Genomic DNA, 25055 nt, shown 5'->3' on the forward strand with positions numbered 1-25055 from the left:
ACCAAGAGGTGGATGCATAGTCAAAGAAACCTTGTACGAGGGCTCCTGTTAAGGTCTTCAAGGTGTTTTTGCTGACCAGTGAGGAGATCCTGTAAAGGAATCTTGTTCTTTGATTGACTTTTTTGATTACGTTGGTGGCCATTTTATCACCGGAAAGATTGGCCTCCAGGATGGAACCTAGGTAGGTAATTTCATCTTTTCGTGTGATAATATTGTCACCCACTCTAACCAAGAAGCCATCTGCCTTGCTGAGTTTACTATTTGATCCGAAGAGGATGGATTCAGTTTTTCCCAGGTGTAAGGATAGTTTGTTATCAGCGAGCCAGGTGCAGATTCTACCGAGTTCAGAGCTGAGGGTCTTTTCAACCTGCAGTTTGTTCCTGTCCGAGACCAGCAGTGCTGAGTCATCTGCGAACAGGAACAAGTTGCAGTCACAAGCTGAAGTCATGTCGTTAACATAAATTAGGAACAGTAAAGGCCCTAGTATGCTTCCTTGTGGGACGCCACAGCTCACTGGGAGGGGAGGGGACAGTGTTCCGTTCACCTCCACCATCTGTTCTCTCCCCTCCAGGTAGGATTGCATCCAGCTCACTGATGTGCTATCAAAACCAATAGCTTTAAGCTTGTTAACCAGTATGGAGTGGTTCACGGTGTCAAAAGCCTTTTGGAGGTCCAGCATGACCATGCCGCAGTATTTTCCAGCATCCACCTCGTGTTTGATGTGATCGCTCAAATAGAGGAGGCATGTGTCAGTGGAGTGGGATGTTCTGAAACCAGATTGGAACTCGTACAGCAATTTATTAGAGGCAAGATACTTTTCAACCTGTTCATAGACTATTTTTTCCATCACTTTCGAGATGGAGCTTAGAATAGAAATAGGGCGGTAGTTGCCGGGTTCTAATTTACTCCCTTTTTTGTACAAGGGGGTTACTTTGGCCAGTTTAAAATCTTGGGGGACCTGTCCCTGTTTGATGGAGAGGTTAACTATGTGGGTGATGACTGGAGCTATGGAAAAGGCTGAGTCTCTGAGAAATTTGGAGGGAATATTGTCATGGCCAGTGGCCTTGTGGGGTTGGAGGGCACTCAGTTTTAGTTAGTTTAGGTAGGAACTACTTTTTGATGAATTGAAAATGGTGGTGTAAACAAGTGTAATGCTTTATGGTGTCATCCACTCACAGTTACGTTTTTTTGTATTGTACTTGAAATGTACTGTAATTCTGCAAACTGTTAATAAATCAATCAATCAACAGAAAAAGAAGCCCACAGTCGCTTATAATAAGCGGACATGGCAACGCCGGTTTCGGGGTGTTACACAGAATACAGTCCGAGCTTAAACTCCGCCCGTGTTCCAGTGTCTTCAACAGTCAATCAGCTGCTCTGATGTTACAAAACGCACTGAAGGGATCAGCGGACGCTCGTCAAGGACTGTTTATTAATATAATATATTGATATATTATTATATACACCGGAATATGACATTGAATGGATCCTGTTTCGACCACCACCTCTCCCGCTCCTCCGATGCAGAACGATTGTGAGACAGAGTAAGTATAGACAGTACTATATTGATAATTACAGTAGTGTGATGTTTTTGTTTACATTAAATGTAAGGTGAGTTATGTAACTCACCTTCCTTTGTCTTTTACAACCTCATTGCATCAACCTCGGTAACGTTAATACTATTTTATTATATTATTATTATAGCGTGTTTAATACAACATAAAGTTGGCTAAAAAAATTAAGACATCCATTATTCTAGGGACCTAACAGGAAGAGTGGGCACTATAGGGAGAGTCGGCAAATTGTTAAAAAATAAGAAAGAAAAAAAAAGGTTTGTGGATGTATTTTTAAGTATATTTATATGTAAAGTACACATGATTAGAACACGATTGAACATTATTGACATTTAAGGTCATTAAGGTCATTTAAAGGACAACTTTAGTTTTTTTCAACCAAGGTTCATGTTTTAGGTTATTATTAGAGAAACTAAAAGGTGAGTGTTAATTTTCTTTCATTTGCTGCTTTCTTTCGTTTTAGGGATTTTAGCTCTTTTTGACAGGGGGGCGGGGGCATTCGAGCATGGGGCTAAATATGTATTTTTTTACCAAATTTGATGGTGATTTATTTATTTATTATTTACTATAGTCCTAATAAACCCCAGGAAATTACATCTGGCCACAGAAGATCACATGATCTACTGAATGTGAAGGTATAGCCTACTGTGGGAAGGCTTATACTGTGTGTATAGGCTCAATATGTCAGTTTGTCACATTCAATAGATCCTGTGATCTTTTGTGGCCAGATGTAATTTCTTGGGGTTTATTAGGACTATAGTAAATAATAAAAAAATAAATCGCCATAATATTTTGCAAAAAAATACATATTTAGCCCCATGCTCGAATGCCCCCGCCCCCCTGTCAAAAACTGCTAAAATCCCCAAAACGAAAGAAAGCAGCAAATGAAAGAAAATTTACACTCACCTTTTAGTTTCTCTAATAACAACCTAAAACATGAACCTTGGTTGAAAAAAACTAAAGTTGTCCTTTAAGGTCACAACACCAAATACAATGCTTGTAACAACTTACAAGAATGTTCAAATCATGTATAATTTACATTACTAAAGACCATTTTTCAAAAACTAAAATAAATATCATCTCTCATATATATACAGAACAGATTGTGTGGCCCTGGTTTGGGACTAATCGAGGGTAGCTACTGCGACGTAAGTCGGGACTTGATCACCCCGGCTGGGTCACCTGAGTGAGGGGTATGATGTTGAAAGACCCGAAACCAGATGACCTTGGGATACATCACTGAGGATACGTCCCAGGTGCATCCATGCGATGTATTTTTGTTTTAGTTATTCTATTTATAGTGAATCATAGGAATAGACTACGTGACAACCAGGAATAGTCTGGTGACCACCGGAGAGACGGGTGGCAGCCGGAATGTAGACGGCAACTGGGAGCAGTATGGTTTGGTGCAGAAGAAGAAGCCCAACAAACCCACGGTGAGGCCTTTAGGAGGGCCATTCAAGCTGCAAGTGGAGCCTGCGGCACCACCATGGGCCAAGTGGAATCCACGTGCCAGATTGATGCGATCCTCCCGCATACCCAGTCCCGGCAGAGTAGTTCCGGAGGAACGGATTGTGTGGCCCTGGTTTTTCCCTAATGGGACTGATCGAGGGTAGCTATTTTTTGCACAAAATGCCAAGTTTTACATTGAGGTGCCCACTTTTCCTTAGTGCCCTCTCCTCTTGTACCCATCTTACAGAATCGACCATGGCATATTTTAGGACATTGTGTACTCCGTACTCTCAAACACTCATGTTGTGATCTTGACAGTTGCGGAGGGGTGTGACGCTCATTAGGTTCCGTTTGTTGTTGAAGACAACAAGAGGTGACATCTGTGTGAGTGACGCTCCGCTCAGCACGGGGGACACACACCTCATCGTGAGTGACTCAGCAGCAACAGCACTGCCTGTTGATTATTGACCTCCCCATTGCTTCATTTACTGTGTGCTCTGAGCTTCCACTAACTATAGTAGGGCAGTGGTTCTCAATCAGTGGTCCTTGAGGGGGTTCCAGGTGGTCCTCAGCTAAATGGAGAGTTTTGGTAACCGAATGGAGTCAATGGACCTCTTGAGTGTAAAATTAAACGTCCAAACGGACCATTTTACGCTCTCCAGAGTTAAAGTATTGTTAAGCATTTGCATTACATAATTTACAAGAAGTTTACACAATTAGAGAATGTAGAATAATTGATCAACGTTTGGCTGTTATCTCTCCTATGGTACCTACATCATGGAATTGTGGACAAAATCTTATCCACCGACAACAAAATATTCAGTTTTGGGTCTGAGAGGCTAAATGTCATCAAATGGTGGTCCGTGGCTCTAATGCCGAATTAATAAGGACCTTGATATGAAAAGGGTTGAAAACCACTGGTACAGGGGAACATTCTAGTCACTTATTTTGCTGCCATACATTACGGTATCTCCACTTTTCCAAACCCAACCAGAACAAAATATGGCTGACTTACAGAATGACACTGCTCTTTTCTTGAATCATTGCAGGCATGAAACGTCAAAGGGAACTATGGGTGTGTACTAGTGTGTGTACTTAACCCTGTAACACCCAGTGTTGCAATAATACATTTACATACCTTTTTCACCTAAACGTCATCATTGATGTTCATTGCAATGACATTGGTCATGATATTTGCATAGGCAGGCTGAAATTCACAAAAATGTTTTATTTATTATTGTGAAAGATATCCCCCAAATGTAAATTATACATTTATTATTTATTTATTTTCTTAAATTTTTTATAAAGTTGCATAACATTTGCAAAAAAGTTTTAAACATAATTTCCTCTAAGTCCTAGTAGTAAAAAGTAGTAAAAATCTCTTTTTTGCAAATATATCAAGGTGTTACAGGGTTAACATACAGTAACCTATTCCGTGCAGACCTTTACCCTGGATAGTGATACCCTTAACCCTTTGTGTGGATGCGAACAAGAGTTAACAAGCATGCACTGATATATGAGTTGTTTGGTTATCAACGTAGAGTCCGTGGTGCACCTCTGAAGGTTCCAGGGCGTCGCCAGGTAAGTGACTGAACGCTAGGATCAAATGCACAAAGTGTCTGTAACTCTGCGTACGGATGGAGCACTGTGGGGATTTTAGATTGGGCTCCCAGACGGTAAAAATCATAATGCATATCGAACTGGGGGGAGTCCTGAAATTAAAGCGGCCGGGTGAGAACCACTGGCCTACACAAAGGGTAACATGCTGTCCCTCTAAATTAAATATGTATTTTTTCTCTCTCTCTCCCTCTCCCAGGCCAGGTTCGTCTTGGTGGCCATCCTGGTGTCCAACATCCATGTCCCTGTTGAAAACCGTCGAAGCCAAGATCCTTGCCTGTAAGAGTCTTCTCTATCTTTCTAACCCTCAACCTGCCTTCTCTTCTCCTAGCATCCCTATTCAATCTGGGCATGTCATAAGTTAATACAGCGAACATTCACCGAAAATATCCAATCTGCAAGCACGTTGTGAGCTATTACGTAGATGATCTTTTTTTACAAAGTGATTTGGTTTAGAGGGGGGGAAAAAAGGAGGGGACCAAGTACAGACCCCTGGGAGACCCCAGTTAAGTATTGGGTTGAATTAGTTCAGCCGCAACATTACAACTGTTTCAACGTATTGTACAGTGACAAATAAAGTCAGCAGTGGCTGGCTGCTGGATTAAAAAATACAGCTAGGTTGAACTCAGCTAAATAAATAAACCACAATCACACTGACGTTATGTGATGTCTACAAGATTGTCACATATTTTGCCAGGTTTTTTTAATTGCTACCAATGGAAGGATGATAGAGGCGAGCAATTTGAGTACTGATAATGTGGCTCTGTTTTATGTGCACAGTGATTGACATGGACTCTCATTGCCCATTGTAAGATAAGAGTCACAATGTGGAAATATGGGATGATACTTGATAGTTTTTATTTCATTTCCTGCATGCCGTCTATATTCAATTTGCATAAAAAGGGTTTTAATGGAAGTGCAGCGATGCACAACTGCCTCATGCTGATTGACTGGATTATTATGATTGGTCCAACCTTTGATCACTGTGTCATTGGTCTGTTCTGTTCAGTGGTGTAAACTGTAAAGTAACTAAGTACTGTACTTAAGTACAATTTTGAGGTATTTGTACTTTACTTGAGTATTTCCAATTTCCAATACTTTTACTTGAAAACACCAAAAGGGGTTCCTGCCCAAAATGGGTTAAAACCTTAGAGTATATATATGAATAGAGAAGGCACCCAGAGGAAATCTTGAGGCGAAATGGACATAGTGGCCGAATGAAGGTATTGCAGCCTGGCCCCAAACACATGAACGCGCTGTCCGTTGACTAACATTGTACACGTTCACGACGGACGACGCTCGTGCGCGTTCAACGGCAGCGCGTTCATGTGTTTGGGGCCACTCACCATTGCAATCCGTCCCAGAATGCACTCTGTTCCTACCAGGAAGGAGGAGTGAATCCGCCTCATGCGCTTTTGAGCAACTTAATGCAAGTGGATGGGAGGAGAACTCGGGTGTCTTCTCTATAGATATATAACTCTATGGTTAAAACAAGAGACAAGTTCAGTTCAGTCTGTCAGTGTCACCAGACGTAGTACTTCTTCAGCAGTCTAATTGTTGACAAGTAGAAACTGTTCCTGGTGGTGCTGTTCTTGATGCTCTGGAAACGTTTGCCGTGGGTGCGGCAGTGGCTTGGACAGGCTATGGCTGGCTGGGGCGATGGATGTCCCTGATGATGTTTTCAGCCTTAGCCACACAACGTCTCTCGTGTATTTCCTGGAGCGGGGCAAGGAAGCTCTGAGAAGGAAGAGAAGTGGTCACGTGACTGGGCTGCGCCATGACACATTCATGGACACCTTCATGGGAGCCAAACTACACGGAAGTTTGGCAGAATGCACTGGAGTCAATGAGAGCTCAGTGACCAGCTCATGAACAAACATTATGTATGAATGACTGAGACCTTTTGTAAAGTAATCACTTCTGGAATATAACAGAAGACATGTAACACATTATTGTCTGCTGTGTTTGCTTTTCGATGTGTACACTGTGTAATTTGTATAGAGGTATGGTATCTAAAGACCTTTTTGAACGTACCAAGTATCGCGATTTGGCTGTCTGGCAGCCAAATCTCGCGATACTTCGGAGCCAGAAACGATACCTGCTGCTGTTTAGATCCTCAGATAAAATTATATACTGTGCACTCTGTGCACATCGAAAAGTAAGTGATTAGAAAACAACCTGTGATATGTCTTCTTTTATATTCCTGAACCGATTATATGAAAAAAGTCTCAATTGTTCATAAATAATGTTGGTCCAGCTGGCTCCATTTACTGCCATATATTCATTGCACTTCGGGTGTGAGTTTGGCTCCCATGAAAGTGTCCATGAAAGTGACATGGCACAGCGCAGTCACGTGACCACTTCTCTTCCTTCTCAGAGCTTCCTTGGAGCGGGGGAAGCTCCCCCCCCCCACGATGTGCCGTGCTGTTCGCACCGACCTCTGCAACGCTTTCCGTTCTGCGGCGGTGCAGATCCAGAACCAGGCAGTGGTGCCGCTCGTCAGAACACTCTTTGGCACTCTTGTGGAATGCTGAGAATGCGGGGGCTCACTCGGAACTTCTTCAGGCGGGTTTTCACCCCTCTGTGGTGTGTGTGTGTGTGTGGCCCACTTCAGGTCCCTTGAGATGGGTATTCCGAGGAACTTGAAGTCGCTGACTGACCTATACCCTGTGACTAAAACTTTAGCTTTTTTTTTCTTAAGTTGTCAATCGCGTCAGAATGTTAATGCATGATACAGCTCTTTTGTGGTACATATATTTTTGAGGGGCACTAGCCCCCTCCTATGCCCATGCAGCGTTCCGGGGTTTGTGTAAATACACAAACATTGGCTTGTGATTGGCTGATCACCCCATAGCGATGATTTGATTGGCTGAGCAAAATGAAGATAAAGTGAAGACGCCAAAAGCGTTTGGCCTGAATGACAATTGTGATGATACGAATGGTTGAGCACGGAATGTGATGTGTGATTGATGTATGATGATAATAATATGGGTGTGATTTGTTTTCAATAGTTTTAAAAGAAGACACATCTATAGACCTGAAAATGTGTTTTTTTTAACGGTTACAGGTATTCAGAATGATTTATGGGCCCGGTTCGTGACCCTTCCAAACCAAGACAGGATATGGACACTGACCCTAACCAACAAGAAGGCCCCGAAACCAGCAGACACGGGTACTACTTTTTAGTTAAAAACGTTTGCTGTGAAAGAATATTATATTCAAAGATTTGCACGTTTTCATGATTGCCGCTCTACGTTCGCTGAGCTCTGCGTTCCAGGTCTTAGCGGGTTGATCTATTTCTCTTTCTCCGTCTCTCTCATTGACCTCCATATACACACCTCTCTGTTGTTGTTCTCCTCCCAACACACCACCAGCTGCCAAGACTCCCCTGGTGATGGTGCATGGCTTCGGGGGCGGGGTGGGCCTGTGGATCAGGAACCTGGACGCGCTGAGCCACACGGGCCGGCCCGTGTACGCCTTCGACCTCCTGGGCTTCGGGCGGAGCTCGCGGCCCCCCTTCCCCGCGGACGCCGCCCTGGCGGAGGAGCAGTTTGTCAACTCCATAGAGCTCTGGAGGGAGTCGCTGGGCCTGGAGAAGATGATCCTCCTGGGTCACAGCCTGGGTGGATATCTGGCCACGTCCTACGCCATCCAGCACCCGACCAGGTAACATGGCTATGGTGGTGATGTTTCAAATGGATTAGATATTTTTATTTTAAGGCACTTTTGCTTAAAGGTTTTATGACATTCATTTTCATTTATTTTTATTTTTATTTTTTATTTTAGGTTTTATGACCTCAATTACACCCAAAAAACCTGAACTTTGAACATTCAGTGGATTTTCTGTGGTCTGAAGTTTTCTTTGGGGTTTTTTGGGCCTTTTGAGCTACAATGAAAACAGGCAACACAGTGAAACAGTGACATATATGGGATTTGCAGTAAGTGATGTCACTTACTGCCGGCAAATCAGAGCACCTGTTTGAGCCAGAAAACCCCAGATCACAGAAAATCTACTGAATGTTAAAAGTTCATGTTTTTTGGGTGCAATTGAGATTAGAAAACCTAAAAAAAACAAGAACAATTCCAAAACCTTTTTTTTAATGTCACAATCCCTTTAATCTAAACTAGAGCTGCAGAATACAGTATTACCAACCTACAGTATTTGTGGTGTGGGTAATGACTGATTTAACTAATTTTTGTGCGGGAACCCCTTTTGGTGTTAGCATTATGTTATGCTTTAGCTATTGAGAAATAGCAGATCTACAAGCTCATAGCGCGGCACCGAGTGCCGCGCTACGAGCTTGTAGGTCTGATATTTTTGAAAAATCGTGAAATGATGGCGCAAACTTTGAATATATATTCTTTCAGAGAGAATCTTTTTAACTCAAATCTATGCTTCTGGGGGGGTCAATGGAACAACATTTTCAGATGGGGGTCGGCGGCCAGATACATATATTTTCCTTGACATGAAATTGTTTGAGAACCACTGATATAGAAACACAGGTTTTTCAGAAAACTCATGATTTAGAAGACATTTGTAGAATATTTGATGAACGTAGGGGTTTGTATTATTTCAACAGAAATCAATACTTTATATTATATATTGTACTGGCCGCAGACACACAAATGGACTGGTCATGAATTGTCTGAATAATGTTTTAGCTTTGTAGCAATCTGCTAGGAACATTGGTAACCTAAATGATGAATATATGGCAGATCATTGATTCAGGATCATATTATATTCACCGTCTCTTCTCGTCAGGGTCACCAGTCTAATCCTCGTGGACCCGTGGGGTTTCCCCGAGCGATCCCAGCCAGAAGCCCAGAGCCAGGGCTCCCCCAAGGGCACGGGGCCCGAGGTGATCAAGAGGCCACCTCCTCCGCGCTGGGTGAGGGCCGTGGCGTCCGTCCTGTCGCTCTTCAACCCCCTGGCTGTCATTAGAGTCGCCGGCCCATTGGGTAAGAAATCTATATAAAGAGGAATATAATGCACACTTCTGGGCCGCGGTCCTACTTCCTACACAGGTGTTACAGGTGATATTAATTAAGGCTCTGCTCCATTTAGTGTGCGGTGGTTCTCAAGCCTTTTTAATTGCAAGGACACCCATAAGTCTGAGGGTACAAATGGAACCAAATGGACCCTTTACGGGTCCATATGTACACTCTCAGAGTTAAGGGCAGTCCATACCATCTCCGACCATCAAACTTTTCGTCGGAAAAACTACAATATGACGTCACTCGCAACTTCTGAAACGCATTCCTCCGAATTTTTGTTCTGAAAGCTGCACTCCCAGATGTTGTGACTCGCCGAACTCTACTTTGGAGAAAAAATAAGTCTGATCTTTCCGACGAAAAGTTCGGTGGTCGGAGACAGTATGGACTGCCCTTTAAGCGTTATTCATAGTCCGGATTTTCTGTGGTGGTGTGGTGAGGTGACCACCGAACATGACGTCACGAGCCGCGGTGAAGCGCAAACCACCGCCCCAGCCCTTCTCTCTGTTTTTACTCACCACCTGACAACGTTATGGTCACCTCACCACCGGAGCGGTTGTCACCTCACCACCGAAAATCTATGACTATGAATGAGCCTTTACACGCCCGCACAGGGCCATTTGGAACCCACTTAAGGACACTTTAAAGACCCACTGGTGTAGCAGAGTTTCCAGTGAGCCTTCCAAATGCACAATAGCAGCACCCTGACTCTGTTTGACCAGAATGGAACAGAGCCTTCATAATTAGTATCAGCGATAACACCTGTGCAGGAAGTCGGTAAGTGGCCCAGGTTCTTTCCAAAATGGCGTGTGTGCATATAGAACATTGGAGTGTATTTTAGGGTGTGTGTGCGTGTGTAGTCCTAGTCACGAATCATGTAAGTTGACCATTACTTTTCAGGAAAAAATGTGCCTGTATTCCAATGAATAAAGTTATCTAGTCACAAACTCTTGTGAATACTTTTCACTGGTTAAATATTTATAAAGCCCACAGACAGACTTAGCAAAAGTTTTGCAAAAAATAGCAGATCTCGTCTCACGATGCGTTGTTGTGAGCTTGTAGATCAGCCATTTCCAACACGTCATACAAAGCATAAAATAGTACTCAAGTGGTTAACTGCATTAACCCTGGCATTCCTTTTTTTCCATTTCATTATATAGGCAAACCCTTGAAGAAAGAAAATCACACTTGTGTGAAGTGAGGGGCGCTCTTATCATGCATCATCATACATCACATTCCGTGCTCAGCCAATACAATCATCGCTATAGAGCGTCGCAGTCACTCCCCCTTTCAGAACAACGAGTGGCCCAGGAAATGAATCCCAATACATTTTTCCCATAGGCATTTCAAAAAGTATTTATTTAAAGACGTTTACGCAGCGGACAAAGCCAACACAATTTATTGGGCCGAACAAATAATTAGAAAGAAGAAAAAAACAAATTTTTTGTTGTTTTTCTTCTTTGTAATTATTTGTTTGGTCCAAAATATTGTGTTTGTGATCATGAGTTGTCACGACTCGAGTTGGCTTTGTCCGCGGCGTAACCGTCTTTAAATAAATACGTTTTGAAATGTTTATGGGAAACATGCATTGGGAATCATTTCCTGGGCCTGGCGTCGTCATGAAAGGGGGTGGGACTGCGACGCTCTATATGGGGTACACACATTGCTCAGCCAATCAAATCATCGCTATGGGGGTACTACACACCAGAGTGTAGAGTAGGAGAGTAAGCAAAGCGGGTGCCTGTGGGCTATACACATGTTCAAAAGCTATGCTCCGATGACCTCTTATAGTAATAGATCATTACTACTACTAAATGGTAATAATTTGCAGGTCCAGGCTTGGTGAACAGATTCCGTCCAGACTTCAGGGAAAATTTTGAAGACCTCTTTGACGACGATACAATTATGACACAGTACATTTACCACTGTAACGCCCAGAGGCCCAGGTAGGTGACAATGAGTTTTCACACGAGTTGTTGTTGATACTACTTTAAAATGTGTTTGTTTATTTGATTGTTCCGTTTATGCCCAAGGGTGTGTGAAAGTGAGCGATTTCACATTGCGGTCTCTTGGGATTCCCCTAGGAGAAACAAACCCAGCCCAGCTGGTGGAATCAAATAAAACAATGAAAACAAAAAGCTTTGGAAGGCAATGTGGTCGAAAACACAGGAACGGTAGTTGTGTAACCATCATTAAATAATATTAATAACACTGAGGGGGTCCCTGCAATTCAAAAGGTTGAGAATCACCGGCTTAACCCATTTAGACCAAACACTAGATTCTACTAAATGTCTTCTAAATCCTATCTGTCTATAACAGTGGTTGGTGCTCAAACATTTTCATGTCAAGGACCCCCAAAAATATTTGAAATTGGCCGTCGACCCCCATCTGAAGATATGTTGTTCCAGGGACGACCCCCCCCCCCCCAGAAGCAAAGATTTGAGTTGGAAAAAATCGCTCTGAAAGAATATATATAAAAAGATTTGCGCTACATTTTCAAATATAGCAGATCTCGTAGCGCGGCACTCTGTGCCATTCAAATCAGCCATTCAAATCATCACATTCGTGGTACACACAAAGCTGGGGCACCCCTCAAATCGAAATATATATATATCTTGTTTAAAAAAGGAATCTGCCTAACAATGATGTCACTGGAAGGCAGGGAAAAAGAAATGTGTGTGCGGACCATTTATATGAAGATAGGTTGAAAAGTGGTGAAGTCGTCCTTTACTTAAGAATAATAATATAACCTCTCCGTGTCTCCCGCCTGCCTCCATCGCTCCCCCTGATCAACTCGTCTGGTTCTGCCCACGCAGCGGCGAGTTGGGTTTCCGGGCCCTGACGGAGTCCATGGCCTGGGCCAAGAGGCCCATGCTGCAGAGGGTCCACCAGCTGCCCTCCTCCATGCCCGTCACCATGCTGTACGGAGCGCGCTCCTGGGTGGACAGCAGCTCCGGAAACATGGTGGCACACATCAGGAAGGAGAGTCACACCGTAGTACTGGTGAGAGCAGCACTGCATGGGTTAAAATATCATCAATATATCAATATCATCGAATGGGCCTTGATGTGCATCATGCAAAGGGTTGAAAACCACTGCACTCTCCACCAAACGGACTACCACAGACACAGACTTGCAGTGGAATAAAGTGGGGAGATCAGTCGTTGGAAGGTGTGGAAGAAAAGGTTGCCTGAGAGCCGACACTGCTTTCCAACACTAACGACGTCGGCAGCGGTGGAGAGCTGCCTTTAAATGTCACACCACAGTAACAGAGGGGTTGACATTCACACCGTGGAGGGAACTACATCCAATTCCATAATGCATACATACTGTACTTACTATATAGGTTTAATATACATGTTTCAAACTTTGAACATGTACAACAATTCACCAATCGAAAGTGGACAAACTTCCACATACAGTAAGAGTGCCAAATATTGCTTTTTATTTATTTTCTAACTTGCGTGTATTTTGGCTGAATTTCCCACGTGGTAAATTATGTCGTTGTGGCATTACAGCAGTTATGAGACGCAGAACAGAAAGAAACAAAAGGAGGCTACAGTAGGAGTTACAAACTCATCATAGAAAAATAAAGAGTCCACAGTCAGTAACGCCGACAGGGGATTAGTAAATAATTATGGAGTATAGATAGGCCAGATAAAGACCCAAATGATCGGTGAACAAAACGACTACCGTGGGTCCTGAATTCAGTGCTGTTTTCGTCGACTAATACTATGACCAAAAATGTCCGTCGACTACCTTTTTTCACTGACAAACTACATAAAAATGAAGCCATGATGACTAAAACTAAGACTAAATATACTGTCGATTTTGTCAACAAATAAAAACTAGACTAAAATGTTGGGAAGGGGCTAGTGGACAAGAGATCCAGTATAAGTCATTTTACACTTGGTTGCATGCTGAAAATAGCAGATCTACAAGATTGGCTATTTTCAACAAGTGTAAAATCAGGTCATCAAGGCCCGCCAAAATACATTTGACTAAAATCTTATGTTATTTAGTCGACTAAAACATTCCAGGTGACTAAAATGTGACTAAAACGAAATGAAAACAAGAGAGACTAAGAGACTATGACTAAAACTAAAATGAAAATGTGCTGCCAAAAACAACACTGGTCCTGATTCTTGTTGCCAAGTTTGACATCTATTTTTCACTTCTCTTTCTAGTTGGTTGACAACGCCTCTCACCATGTCTACGCTGACCAGCCAGAAAAGTTCAACAAAATGGTGGAAAACATTTGCAACGGTGCAGACCCAGAGCAGAGGTGGACCAAGTCAAGACCGTAACGAACAGAATGGACAAATGAGAAGATTCTTTAGGTCTTGTAGTTGGAAGGAAGATCACATCATACATAGTAGGGCTTGAGAATGTGATATGGGATGATGTATGCTGTATGTACATAATACGTAACATGGGCATTAAGTTCCTCAAGTGCTGCAACATGCTAATGACCGTGTAAAAAATGAACACTTACTGTTGTTTTTAGTAGTTTCAATGCAATTTGTTTTGACAGGATTTAAATTTCCTGAATCCTCTACTCAAAAGTCAAAAGGTTAACTTGAAACACACAATGCAACAAAGGCCTGGTTGGTTGATCAATCAATAACTATTAATAACTTATTTTACTGTATATAGACCGTACACAGTAAATGTGTTAAAGCTGCAATCCTTATTTTATAAGAAGAACATTTATATTAATCTTTTTTTTTTTTTTACCAGTCTGTGTGGTAGAGTATGTTATATAGTATAGTAATACCATACAGTAACTAGCACAACTGTAGTCTCGCATAGCCAGACATTAATTCCACAATCTCCAAATGCTATGACGGAAGCAATTTTGATAATTGAGAGAGGGAACAGTCTGACAACGCAACGTCTGGGTTTCCGACAATGCGAGACTAGCACAACTGTAGTGGTTGCTTCCACTTGTCCTTTTGAGAAATGTAGACCCTGTGGGTCTCAAGTAGGACACCTACTGGCTGACAAGGGATATTGCTCAACGTGTTCAACGTTCCCTGTCTCTTAGCTTTATTTTCATTAATTTGGTCTATGTCAGACTTCTTAGCTTTAGCGTTCATTTGGTCTATGTCAGACTTCCAAGTTTGAAACATCAGTAGGACAGAAATATGGATATGGATTGTATCTTTGATTTTAACAAAAAATGTGATTCCATCTGTACACTTAAGAATTAAATGAACATTTTACTGTGTATACCAGTGGTTCCCAAACTGGGGTCCGGGGAGTTCCAGGGGGTCCCCAGCTAATTGATAGTTTGGAACCAAATGGACCCATATGGGTCTGTAACTCCGAACCAAATGAACCCGTGGTTCCATTTGTACACTCAGAGTTAAATTAACATTGATTTTTAGAATATAAATTAGGTTCTCAGAGAAAAAGAAATGCCATTAAATGGGGGTCTGTAGACTAATGCATGTCAAACTGGGGGTCCTTGAAAATGAATCTTCTCTTATGGGGGTCCCTGGCATACCTTTTTCACATGGGGGGTCCACAGGCTAATAAGTGTCAATTTGGGGGTCCTTGACATGAAAGCGCTTGGGAACCACTGGTGTGTACAGTATATGACAGACATTTATTTTATGTACAAGTTTATCACAATGTGGTTACTGCTCATTTCCTCATTGAGTTAAATGTGAATTGAACGCTGCTGTCTTTTTTCACACAGAATTCTGAATGTTTTGTTTATAGTTATACGTTACTAGCAATAACCTGTGGTTACATTAGTATACACTTACACTGTCTTTAGATAACGACCTACAGTATGTGACTACAGTATGTTGAAGCATGCTTTGAATGTTGTGACTTATTGTGCCTAGAAGTTTAACAGTGCACATGACAATGAATGTACCATTTCTGTTCCCTCTGAGCTTTTGTATTCAGTCACCGTTTCAAACTGTATACTCTACTGTATACTCTACTCAAACTGTATACTGTACTCTATATTTTATACTGTGTGAAATTAAATGCTATTCAATGATATGTGCCTGCTCATTTGGATGTAGATTGTATGAGTCTTTCCTTGTGCAAGCGTGGTATGAAGTATAGTGCTGCAGGACGATTCTTGCGCAAAGTGTGAATCTCGATTTTCCTCCACAAGAATTGAGATCACGATTCTCACACAATTCAACACAAAATGTGGTACCTGGAGCCCGCCAGCTACTGTGGCTTTATACAGACATCAAAGCTTGACTTAAACACTCTCTTGTAGCAAAAACATATGAGTAAATAGATTAATTGGACAGCCAACTATAGTGCTGCACCATTCACAAAATGAGATTAGATCTAGATCACAATCTTCTTTTGTTAAATTGTGCAGCACTGGTATGAAGTGTCTAAGCAGTATGTATGACTATAGATTAACTATAAACACACACTGGATGTCACTGAAAAAGTATCTGTCCTGATAAACACGTCAACAGAGATCACTCGTTACAGCCCAGCCTAAAAGGGGGGCTGAACTGAAACACAGTCAAATAGAACTGCACTCTGTCGAGTGCCAACATGCGCATTGCACACAAGTAGGCCATAAATGGCCTAGTGCGCAAGCATAATGCGCAAGTTGAAATTAAATACTAGTACTAAAACAAATAAATCTTTAAAGGTATATTCAGTGATTTCACTTAATTCAAATATCACTTATTTTTTTGTTTTGTTGTGATAATCCTCCCTACTATAGAGTGTGCTGGCCATATAAGGAGTTCCTCCCTGTCCCCAGTTAACCCCTGGGGGTCAAAAAACCTTAGGTTTCGTTTTTGACTCTCTATCCTGATTGGACGAAAGGCTGGGTCCCACAGCCAAAAACGAAACCTAAGGTTTTTTGAGTGAAATCACTGAATATACCTTTAAAGAAATCTGATAATATAAAATACAATTGTTTTGTTTAAAACAGTTTTGAACGATTCTGAAACGTCATTGTCCTATTTAATACTGAATTGGCTGTTGATGGTAACGTAACCAATCTATCTTTCAAAATAATTTGATGGGTAAAATTAATCTTTTTAGTTGTTGACGTAATTAACTTTCAAGTTGGGAGTGTACTAGTACACAAGTTGGCTATGTATGACCTAGTTATGTGGGTTAAATTGTTTGGGTGAGTATGTATGTTTCATCTGAAACTAGCAACTTGCGAGATACACACATCCTAATGGCTAAAACTGTCCAATAATTAGATATGGAGGTGAAATTATGACAGGCAGTTGCTGCTGTCAAAATATGACCCCCCCAGTCAAAAAACACTGTCATGGGTGTATCAGATAGGTATGAAAAACAAATGAAGTATGTAAGACAAATTAATTGTTATCTATTATGATTTGTACTGTATTGTGATACTGCGAAATAAAATGAAATGAAATGAAATGTCAAAATATGACCCCCCCATGTCAAAGAGGTCACTCCATATACAGTAACTATGGTAACAGGCCCAAGTTCTTGCATGTGTAAAGATTGAACCTCTATGAGGCATATGGTGGCAAGGTATTGTAATTTGTAACTGAAGTATACTTTCATATTATTTCATAAATTAACCGCCGTTTGCTGCTAATTCACATCTATACGACAGTCTAAATATAGTGCTTCACACTTTTTAAATTAACTTCATGACACAACTCTGTGTGAGAGAGAGCAGAAAATACTGAACAAATGAAACTCATTGAGAACGATTATCACTGCCCTGAAAAGAAGTATATAATTGGAGAGAGACATGACTGGTCAAATCTCAGGAATGGAACGAGCAACAAAACAGATGGTGCAGGCAGTGTTTTATAATCTGTCAAATGTACCCTTTTAATGATAAAACCCCTCTGGCCTATAGTCAAAGGGCGTAACCTCATAAAAATGCATTTAAATTGTGATGAATAGTTAAATTGCCACCCAGCCATCTTCACAAGCCCACACCTCTTCATGGAATAGATTGTTTGTGATGATGTAACAAAACAGTGTTGCAGTGATGGAAAGTTACCTCTGATTCTGATGTCATACCGCCTACATATCAAACCAGTATGTACTTGTTTGACAGAAGTAATTTATTTGGAGCTATTGCCCTCTATTCTTTTTTTATCTTGGCATTTGCAGCTCTATCAAGAAAGTACATGCAGGTCTTCATCAACAGCTGCCTGCGGAAGATCCTCCACATCCGATGGCCAGACACCATCAGTAACAATGAACTCTGGCAGAGAACAAACCAGCTTCCGGCGGAAGAAGAGATTAGGAAACGCAGATGGCGATGCCCTAACGTGGAACCCACAGGGCAAGCGGAAACACCTGGCGCAGAGACCTGGAGGCAGACATCAAGACCATGAAGACGACCTGGAACCAGCTGGAGAGAACAGCTCAAGACAGAGATGCTTGGAGATCGCTTGTTGACGGCCTATGTCCCAGAATGGGCAGTAGGCGTAAGTAAGCAGCTCTGCTAAATGTTTTGCCTGTCAGGCCGTCATATCGGGCCCCTCTCACAGCACTGAACAAACCATGATGATGCCCCCCGCACACACACACACACACACACACACACACACACACACACACAGTCACACACACACTGGAATGAGTTCCTTAACCAACACAAAACTGTAGCAGTTGAAAACCATAAACACATTCAGCAGCATTTCAATCAACAAGCATGTTTAAAAAAAAAGACCCATGCAATTTCACTGACCATTGGCGTCTTTGGATTGAACCTGCATGTAGATCTTCAATCTTCTTCTCTCTGGTCTGGTGTTTGTTTGACTGAATGTCTCCAGGTGCTCCTAAAGAGCAGCAGCTCTGGGAACTCTGGGAAGTGTAGTTATTTGAGGTGTAATGTTGACCATAATACTGTACCTGTATGGCTGTAGATACTTGGCAATAATTCTCCATACCTGAGTTTTGACTCAACAGTTTCCAAGCACATACGCTCCAATGTATTTTTTATAACATGTAGGCTCTACAGGGACACCTCCATTGCAGTGTTAATTTACGTTCAGGATTGTAACCAAATGGACGTTCCATTTTGTACCTCGGTGTTACAAAAAACACCCAAGACGGCTCGGTTCAATATATTTGACATAATTCCTGCTACTTTTTTCTGCGTCCCTGCGATCAGTTCAGTTGTAGCTGTAATGAAACCAAACACTACAGCCAAATGATGGAAGACAAACTCGCTGTACCGCTCTGTTGTAGAGAGAGCTGAGCCAGAAGGTAAAGCTCTCTGTCTACCGAGAAATCTTTGTTCCTACTCTCTCACCTATGGTCATGAAGTGTACGTGGGTATAGGAAAGGAAAGGTACCATGTTTACCCAGGGTAACTGGACTAAGCTCAAGAACTTGTTTACAGCCAGGCCCTGCTCATAGAACATTTCATGGTAGAGGTTCAATGCCTTGTCCAAGGGCACTTCAGCGGTGGTAATTTTAACGTGACAGTCCGGGGATACGAACTAGCGACCTTCCGATATCAAGACCGCTCCGCAAACCGTTCGGCCACCGCTGCCTCATGACCTGGTCATGATCGAAAGAATAAAGTCGCGAATACAAGCGGCCGAAATGAGTTTTCTCCCCGACGGGTGGCTGGCATCTCCCCTATAGAGATCGGGTGAGAAGTTCAGTCACACGAGAGAGACTGAGTATAGAGTCGCTGCTTCTTCACCGGCAAAGGAGCCAGCTTAGGTGGTTCGGGCATCTGGTTAGGATGCCTCTCGAGCAGCGGAGGTCCTCGAGGCACGTCCCACCAAGGAGGAGACCAGGGATATTCGTAGGATATTTGGGCTGATATTTGTTTTCGAGATATGCTGCAAACAAGATCTGGCCACATACAGTAGGCCTACATACCGGTACACATATACACGTACACGCACGCAGACAGACAGACAGACAGACAGACAGACATATCATCACCCTACTTGCGCTCTGCTGGCGAAAGTAATGAGACACAGATCGAAGTATAGCTCCCGGATTCAGAGGTATTAACGACGTATAGGTTTCACCAGGTCTAAATGGGTCAAATCAGTATCCACATGACTCAGACTCACCATAATCTTATCATATTTGTTTTATCTTTATTATCAATACAACAGTCAATACAATACAAAAACATGAGTAGATAAATAGTATTAAAAAAAATTGTATTAAAATAGTTTCCTTCACATTGTACGTTAAGTGCAGGAGCAAAAAGAACACTAAAAACTGTTGAAATTGAAAAATGAGGCTATTGTGGTACAGTTGTGACCAGTATACAGTAGGTCTCTCTTTCCCCTGGCATAATTTATTCCTGCAAGAGGCATTAAGAGGGCACACCTTGAGGTGTAACATAATACTGACCTCACTCGGTCTTACACATATTCACATGAACACACCAAAGTCATTCGGGGCAACCTATAAGGAATATCAATATTGAAATATTGTCAATATTGCAATTCACAAATTATTGTTAAGTTCCCGCTAGGGGTGAATATGACCTACTGAAACTCAGAACGCAAGCCCATTCGGAGCGGGCCACTTCTGTAGAACCGCTCATCCAATCCACACTCAACACTGCGCTTCCCTCTATACTGCCTCCCCCTGGCCAGCCGGGTCGCCTGATGGAGGGGACTGGAACCGGTTGGAATGACATGGTCCTTCCACGTGCTACAGTACATCCAAACTGGGGAAACTCCCCCGTCAGGGAGCCTTGGACTCCTCATGCATCGAAGGAATCATGAGGTCAGATGCTCTCCCCAGGTTGGCAGAGGGAGTGTAGACAATTGACACTGGGTGTAAAGACAAAAAATAAATAAAACTGCACTTCTTTGGGGTCCTCACTCAGTACCCGCCAACGGCGCCAAATGTAAAGTTGATCGGATGAGCGGTTCCTGAGAAATACCAAGGACAGGCAGACTGACGGACAAAGAGACAGACAGGGATTCCTGGAATTTATAGATTATTATTATTATGTAATTTTGTCAGAAGTAGACATCCGACATCATGAAATTCCAAGTGTTTTGTTATTGGTTCTTACAGCATTAAAACACTGCACTTTGTGACATCTTCAAATCACACTGCCTGAAATGGTTGGGAAAACATGGGCAGTTTATTCAGGGACTTTTGAACATTAGACAAACATTATTTAATAATGATAATAAATATTTATTTTGCCTGATATTCTTGTTTCAACCATTTCAGGCAATATACAAAAATCATCAATGATCTAGCTTTGTATTTACTTGATTACAAATGCAAGTAATTAAAGGTATATTCAGTGATTTCACTCAATTCAAATATCACTTATTTTTTTGTTTTGTTGTGATAATCCTCTCTACTATAGAGTGTGCTGACCATATAAGGAGTTCCTCCCCGTCCCCAGTTAACCCCTGGGGGTCAAAAAACCTTAGGTTTCGTTTTTGGCTCTCTATCCTGATTGGATGAAAGGCTGGGTCCCACAGCCAAAAACGAAACCTAAGGTTTTTTTGAGTGAAATCACTGAATATACCTTTAATGTGACATCAAACAAAAACAAATATGAAAGATGGTGTCTTAATTTGATCCCATTTGGGGAAGATGTGCTCCTCCTTCATGTGGTGTTTAATCTATACCCGTGTGACTGAAAATACCACCCATTCTCGCCACACGACACAATATATAAACAGGCTTATAGTCAGTGGTGGAAAAAGTATTGAATTGTTTTACTTAACCCATTCTGACCTGGGATCAGATTCTAAAAATGTCTGTTTGAAAATGACAGTTTTCTGAAAAAGTTTCTATGTCAGTCGTTCTTCGATTTTTCAAAAATAGCAGACCTACAAGCTCGTAGCGCGCCACTCGGTGGCGTGCTATGAGCTTGTAGATCTGCTATTTTTCAATAGCTAAAGCACGACATGATGCTGACACCAAAATGGGTTCCCGCGCAAAATGGGTTAAAAAGTATCAATGGTAGAACTACTCCGTTACAAGTAAAAGTCCGGAATTCAAAATGTACTTGAGTAAAAGTACAAAAGGTATCAAAATGTATAGGCTATACTTAAAGTACCAAAAGTAGAAAGTACTCATTATGCAGAATGTCCCATTGTACAAGTTCAAAAAATATATATATACAAAAATATATTTAAAAGAATATCCGATCTACAAGCTCACAATGCGTCGCATCGCTAGTAGATCGGCTATTTTCAAATGGGCTCTATGTTTTGTAATAATAATAATGAAAAATCTACAAAGTAACTAGTAACTATAGTTTTCAAATAAATGTAGTGGAGTAAAAGTACAATATTTGGATCTGAGATGTAGCGGAGTAGAAGTAAGTAGTATTATAAATTGGAAATACTCAAGTAAAGTACAAATACTTCTAAAATTGTACTTACTGTAAGTACAGTACTTACAGTGAATGTACTTAGTTACTTTCCACCACTGCTTTGGTAAGCCATGCGACTCGCGAGGCACATTTTGTCAGACAATAATAATACCACAACAATACAAATACTGCAACACTAAAATATCTCGCATGCATCTCGAAATAGATTAATACAAAATAACACTCAAACATACTGAACTGTACATGAAGAAAATGGCTGAAAGCACCTTGAAATGTAGCCCCTTTCGGGACCCCCTCGTCTACCTTTTCTGAATTTTGGGCGGCGGTACCTTTAGGGTCCCTTGTAGGTTATTCCACTCTCCATAGGACGCAGCTTTACCTGCTGTCTGTTCACGGAGACCCGCGGGGTCGCTTGAGCGTTGATGAGATGTTTCACGATGCATCCAACAGCAGTAGGAGACAGCGGAAAACGTGTGCGAAGCCGCGTTAATCGGCGTTGCCGTTTTGGCTTCTCTGAAATTCTCTCTTCCTCACTTCCCATGTCCCGCCCCCGAGGACACGACAGCATTAAAAACATCCTGCATGTACGCGGTTGGCCAATCAGAGGCAGCAACTAGGACGTGCAGCTAGCCAGTCGCGGTGCGGGAGGCGGGACATGTGAGGAAGTGAGGAAGAGAGAATTTCAGAGAAGGCAAAACTTCAAAAAAAGAAATTAAAATAGTTAACGGCAACTCCGATTAGCGCCGCTTCGCACACGTTTCCGCTGTCTCCTACTGCTGTTGGATGCATTGTTGAAACATCCCATCAACGCTCAAGCGACCCCGTGGGCCTCTGTGAACAGACAGTAGGTAAAGCTGCGTCCTATGGAGAGTGGATTAACCTACAAGGGACCCTAAGGGTACCGCCGTCCAAAATTCACAAAAGGTAGCCGAGGGTCCCGAAAGGGGCTACTTGAAATGATGCGTTCAGTGTTTTAAAAAAATTCTATTATTAGAAAAGTCCATTGAGATAAATAGTAATCATATCGCAATGTTCGCTACAGTAGTTTAACGACTGTTTCTCATGAAAAGCATTAAATGCTTTTTCCGCATTATAGTTTACAGTAAAAAAGAAATAATATATGCTGCTTCAGAACACGGCAGATAACGATTTTATCGTGCTACAAATTAAGGGAATTTATAATACTGGGTGGTATCACTACAACAGTTGATTGTCTCTCGAAAGTTTCAAGAAATGTCTGAATTATTATTAGTATCATTCAAAGGCACTTCTGTGAAATTATTTGTTTAGTAAGTAACAGAGCACATCTACTTTGCACTAATTTCTGAATTTATAAAATAAATTTCAATACAGCAATGCTTTGTTATTAAAAACACTATTATAGTTTTCTACTATAGTAGAAAATGCAGTAATTTGTACTTTTGAATACTTAAGTATTTAAAAAAAGCATGCACTTCTGAATACTTCATTATTTGTTTTTAACAAATACTACAGCACATTAACTCAAATACCAATTTCACAGTGCAACTAATATTGGACTGTAGTATATCTTCGCTGAAAAGCTCACGACGTGTCGCAACTTGACACGTTGCGAGCTTGTACATCCGCTATTTTCTCCACTAAAGTTTCCCTCCAGAATATGAACGCTGGGGGTTTAATGGATAAGTGGTTAAGTACACTGCTTCTCATTGGCCACCCCATGGACCTGTGTGAGTGAGTGAGCTGTCTTCTCATTGGCCCAGGACGTCAAGGACGATGATGTCAGCCACCCCGTGGACCTGTGTGAGCTGTTTACAGTCCAGAGACGCCACCAGTTTCCTGGACCCGGGCTGGGTGGGGACGAAGTGCTCCGTCAACGTCACCGTGGCGTGCCCTCCGACGTCACTGAGAGAGACAAACACGGGTTAACATCAATTCAATTCAATTGAGCTTTATTGGCATGAGAAAACATACGTTTACATTGTCAAAATACAATAAAAACTGAAAATGGGGAAAGTATATACAGTTGGCGGGGGTACAACATTTTGTAGACTTATATACTGCTTATATACATGCTTTGTAGGGTATAACGTTTTTTCGAAACAAATAGCATTTCTTTTTCAGTCACTTTGGGACAAATAGCAGCATTTTATTTCTCAAGACTATTTAAAATATACAAAGATCTGATTTAAAAGCTAAGGTGACACGGATGCAGGTATTAATGGGTTAATGAAGATGTGTTCAACACAAGTTCAGGAGTAGAGAGACCACCCCTCTGCTTATCTCCCTGTTCTCAACTGCCTCCCTAGAATCCGCCATCACACCTGGCTTCACTCATTCGCCCTGTTCATAATCACCGCTATCTGTTCTCCACTCACCACCACAGCCAATCCTCGTTGCAATAGAGCGTCGCAGTCCCGCCCCCTTTCATGACGACGCCAGGCCCAGGAAATGAATCCCAATGCATTTTTCCCATAGGCATTTCAAAACGTATTTATTTAAAGACCTTTTAAGCGTCGTACGAAGCCAACTCTTGTCGTGACAAATCATGACAACACACACAATATTTTGGACCAAACAAATAATTACAAAGAAGAAAAACAACAAAAAAGTGTTTTCTAATTCGTCTTTAAATAAATACTTCCTGAAAAGTCTATGAGGAAAATGAACGGGGATTTATTTTCTGGGTCTCTCGAGGGTGCGGGACTGCGACGCTCTATTATCCCCACAGTATAAATAAAACCTGTGCTCACTCAACCGCCTTGTTCGGTCTGCTTTGGGTCCTTCTCCTCCTCCTCCGACCCAACCAACCACCTCCTCCATTCTAATTTCTCACTCTTCTTCCTTCCCTCTCTATTTCTCTAGGAATCCAGGCTGGGCAGTGACGACGACCGCTCCCCGAGTAAAGCAACAATGACCGCATGGATTAAAGCAAAAAAATTATCTCACGACTGAAAAACAATTGTCAGGTCAAGTGCCGAAGTCCTGGTGTAAAACTGGTGCAAATCCAGGAACTGCTCTTAGCCTCCTAATTCGAGCTGAACTCAGCCAACCTGGGGTATCTTATAAATTAATATTATAATGATGTTAACTTCCACAAAAGTAAAAGTTTTACTGTAAATAAAAGGTAAAATCTTGGTTTAGGTCTT

General features: G+C 41.8%; 2 protein-coding genes across 2 annotated transcripts in view; one reads left to right on the top strand and one right to left on the bottom strand.

The window, feature by feature from the left end:
* The first annotated feature begins 1407 nt into the window (after positions 1–1407).
* On the top strand, positions 1408–15552 carry LOC310870860 ((Lyso)-N-acylphosphatidylethanolamine lipase-like). Its single transcript, XM_083782206.1, has 8 exons — positions 1408–1544; positions 4843–4922; positions 7711–7815; positions 8018–8309; positions 9406–9602; positions 11467–11581; positions 12452–12638; positions 13823–15552. Exons 1-8 carry the CDS (start codon positions 1483–1485, stop codon positions 13940–13942), a joined length of 1158 nt encoding a protein of 385 aa, XP_083638332.1. The 5' UTR covers positions 1408–1482; the 3' UTR covers positions 13943–15552.
* Positions 15553–19684: 4132 nt separating this feature from the next.
* Positions 19685–25055, bottom strand: part of LOC310870856 (protein-glutamine gamma-glutamyltransferase K-like) — a 42672-nt gene continuing 37301 nt past the window's right edge. Inside the window, exon 14 of the mRNA XM_083782201.1 lies at positions 19685–23811. Coding sequence (XP_083638327.1) covers positions 23658–23811 — 154 coding nt within the window. The 3' untranslated portion in view covers positions 19685–23657. The remainder of the gene's footprint in view (positions 23812–25055) is intronic.

Source organism: Protomyctophum parallelum (assembly GCF_964188405.1).
Source record: "Protomyctophum parallelum genome assembly, chromosome: 14".
Lineage (NCBI taxonomy): Eukaryota > Metazoa > Chordata > Actinopteri > Myctophiformes > Myctophidae > Protomyctophum > Protomyctophum parallelum.

Excerpts from the sequence above, each read along its gene's own strand:
- LOC310870860 (XM_083782206.1), top strand. The coding sequence starts at position 1,483 with ATGGATCCTGTTTCGACCACCACCTCTCCCGCTCCTCCGATGCAGAAC. Across the intron at positions 1,545-4,842 it reads CAGAACGATTGTGAGACAGA|GCCAGGTTCGTCTTGGTGGC; the intron begins GTAAGTATAGAC and ends TCCCTCTCCCAG. Across the intron at positions 4,923-7,710 it reads CGAAGCCAAGATCCTTGCCT|GTATTCAGAATGATTTATGG; the intron begins GTAAGAGTCTTC and ends TAACGGTTACAG.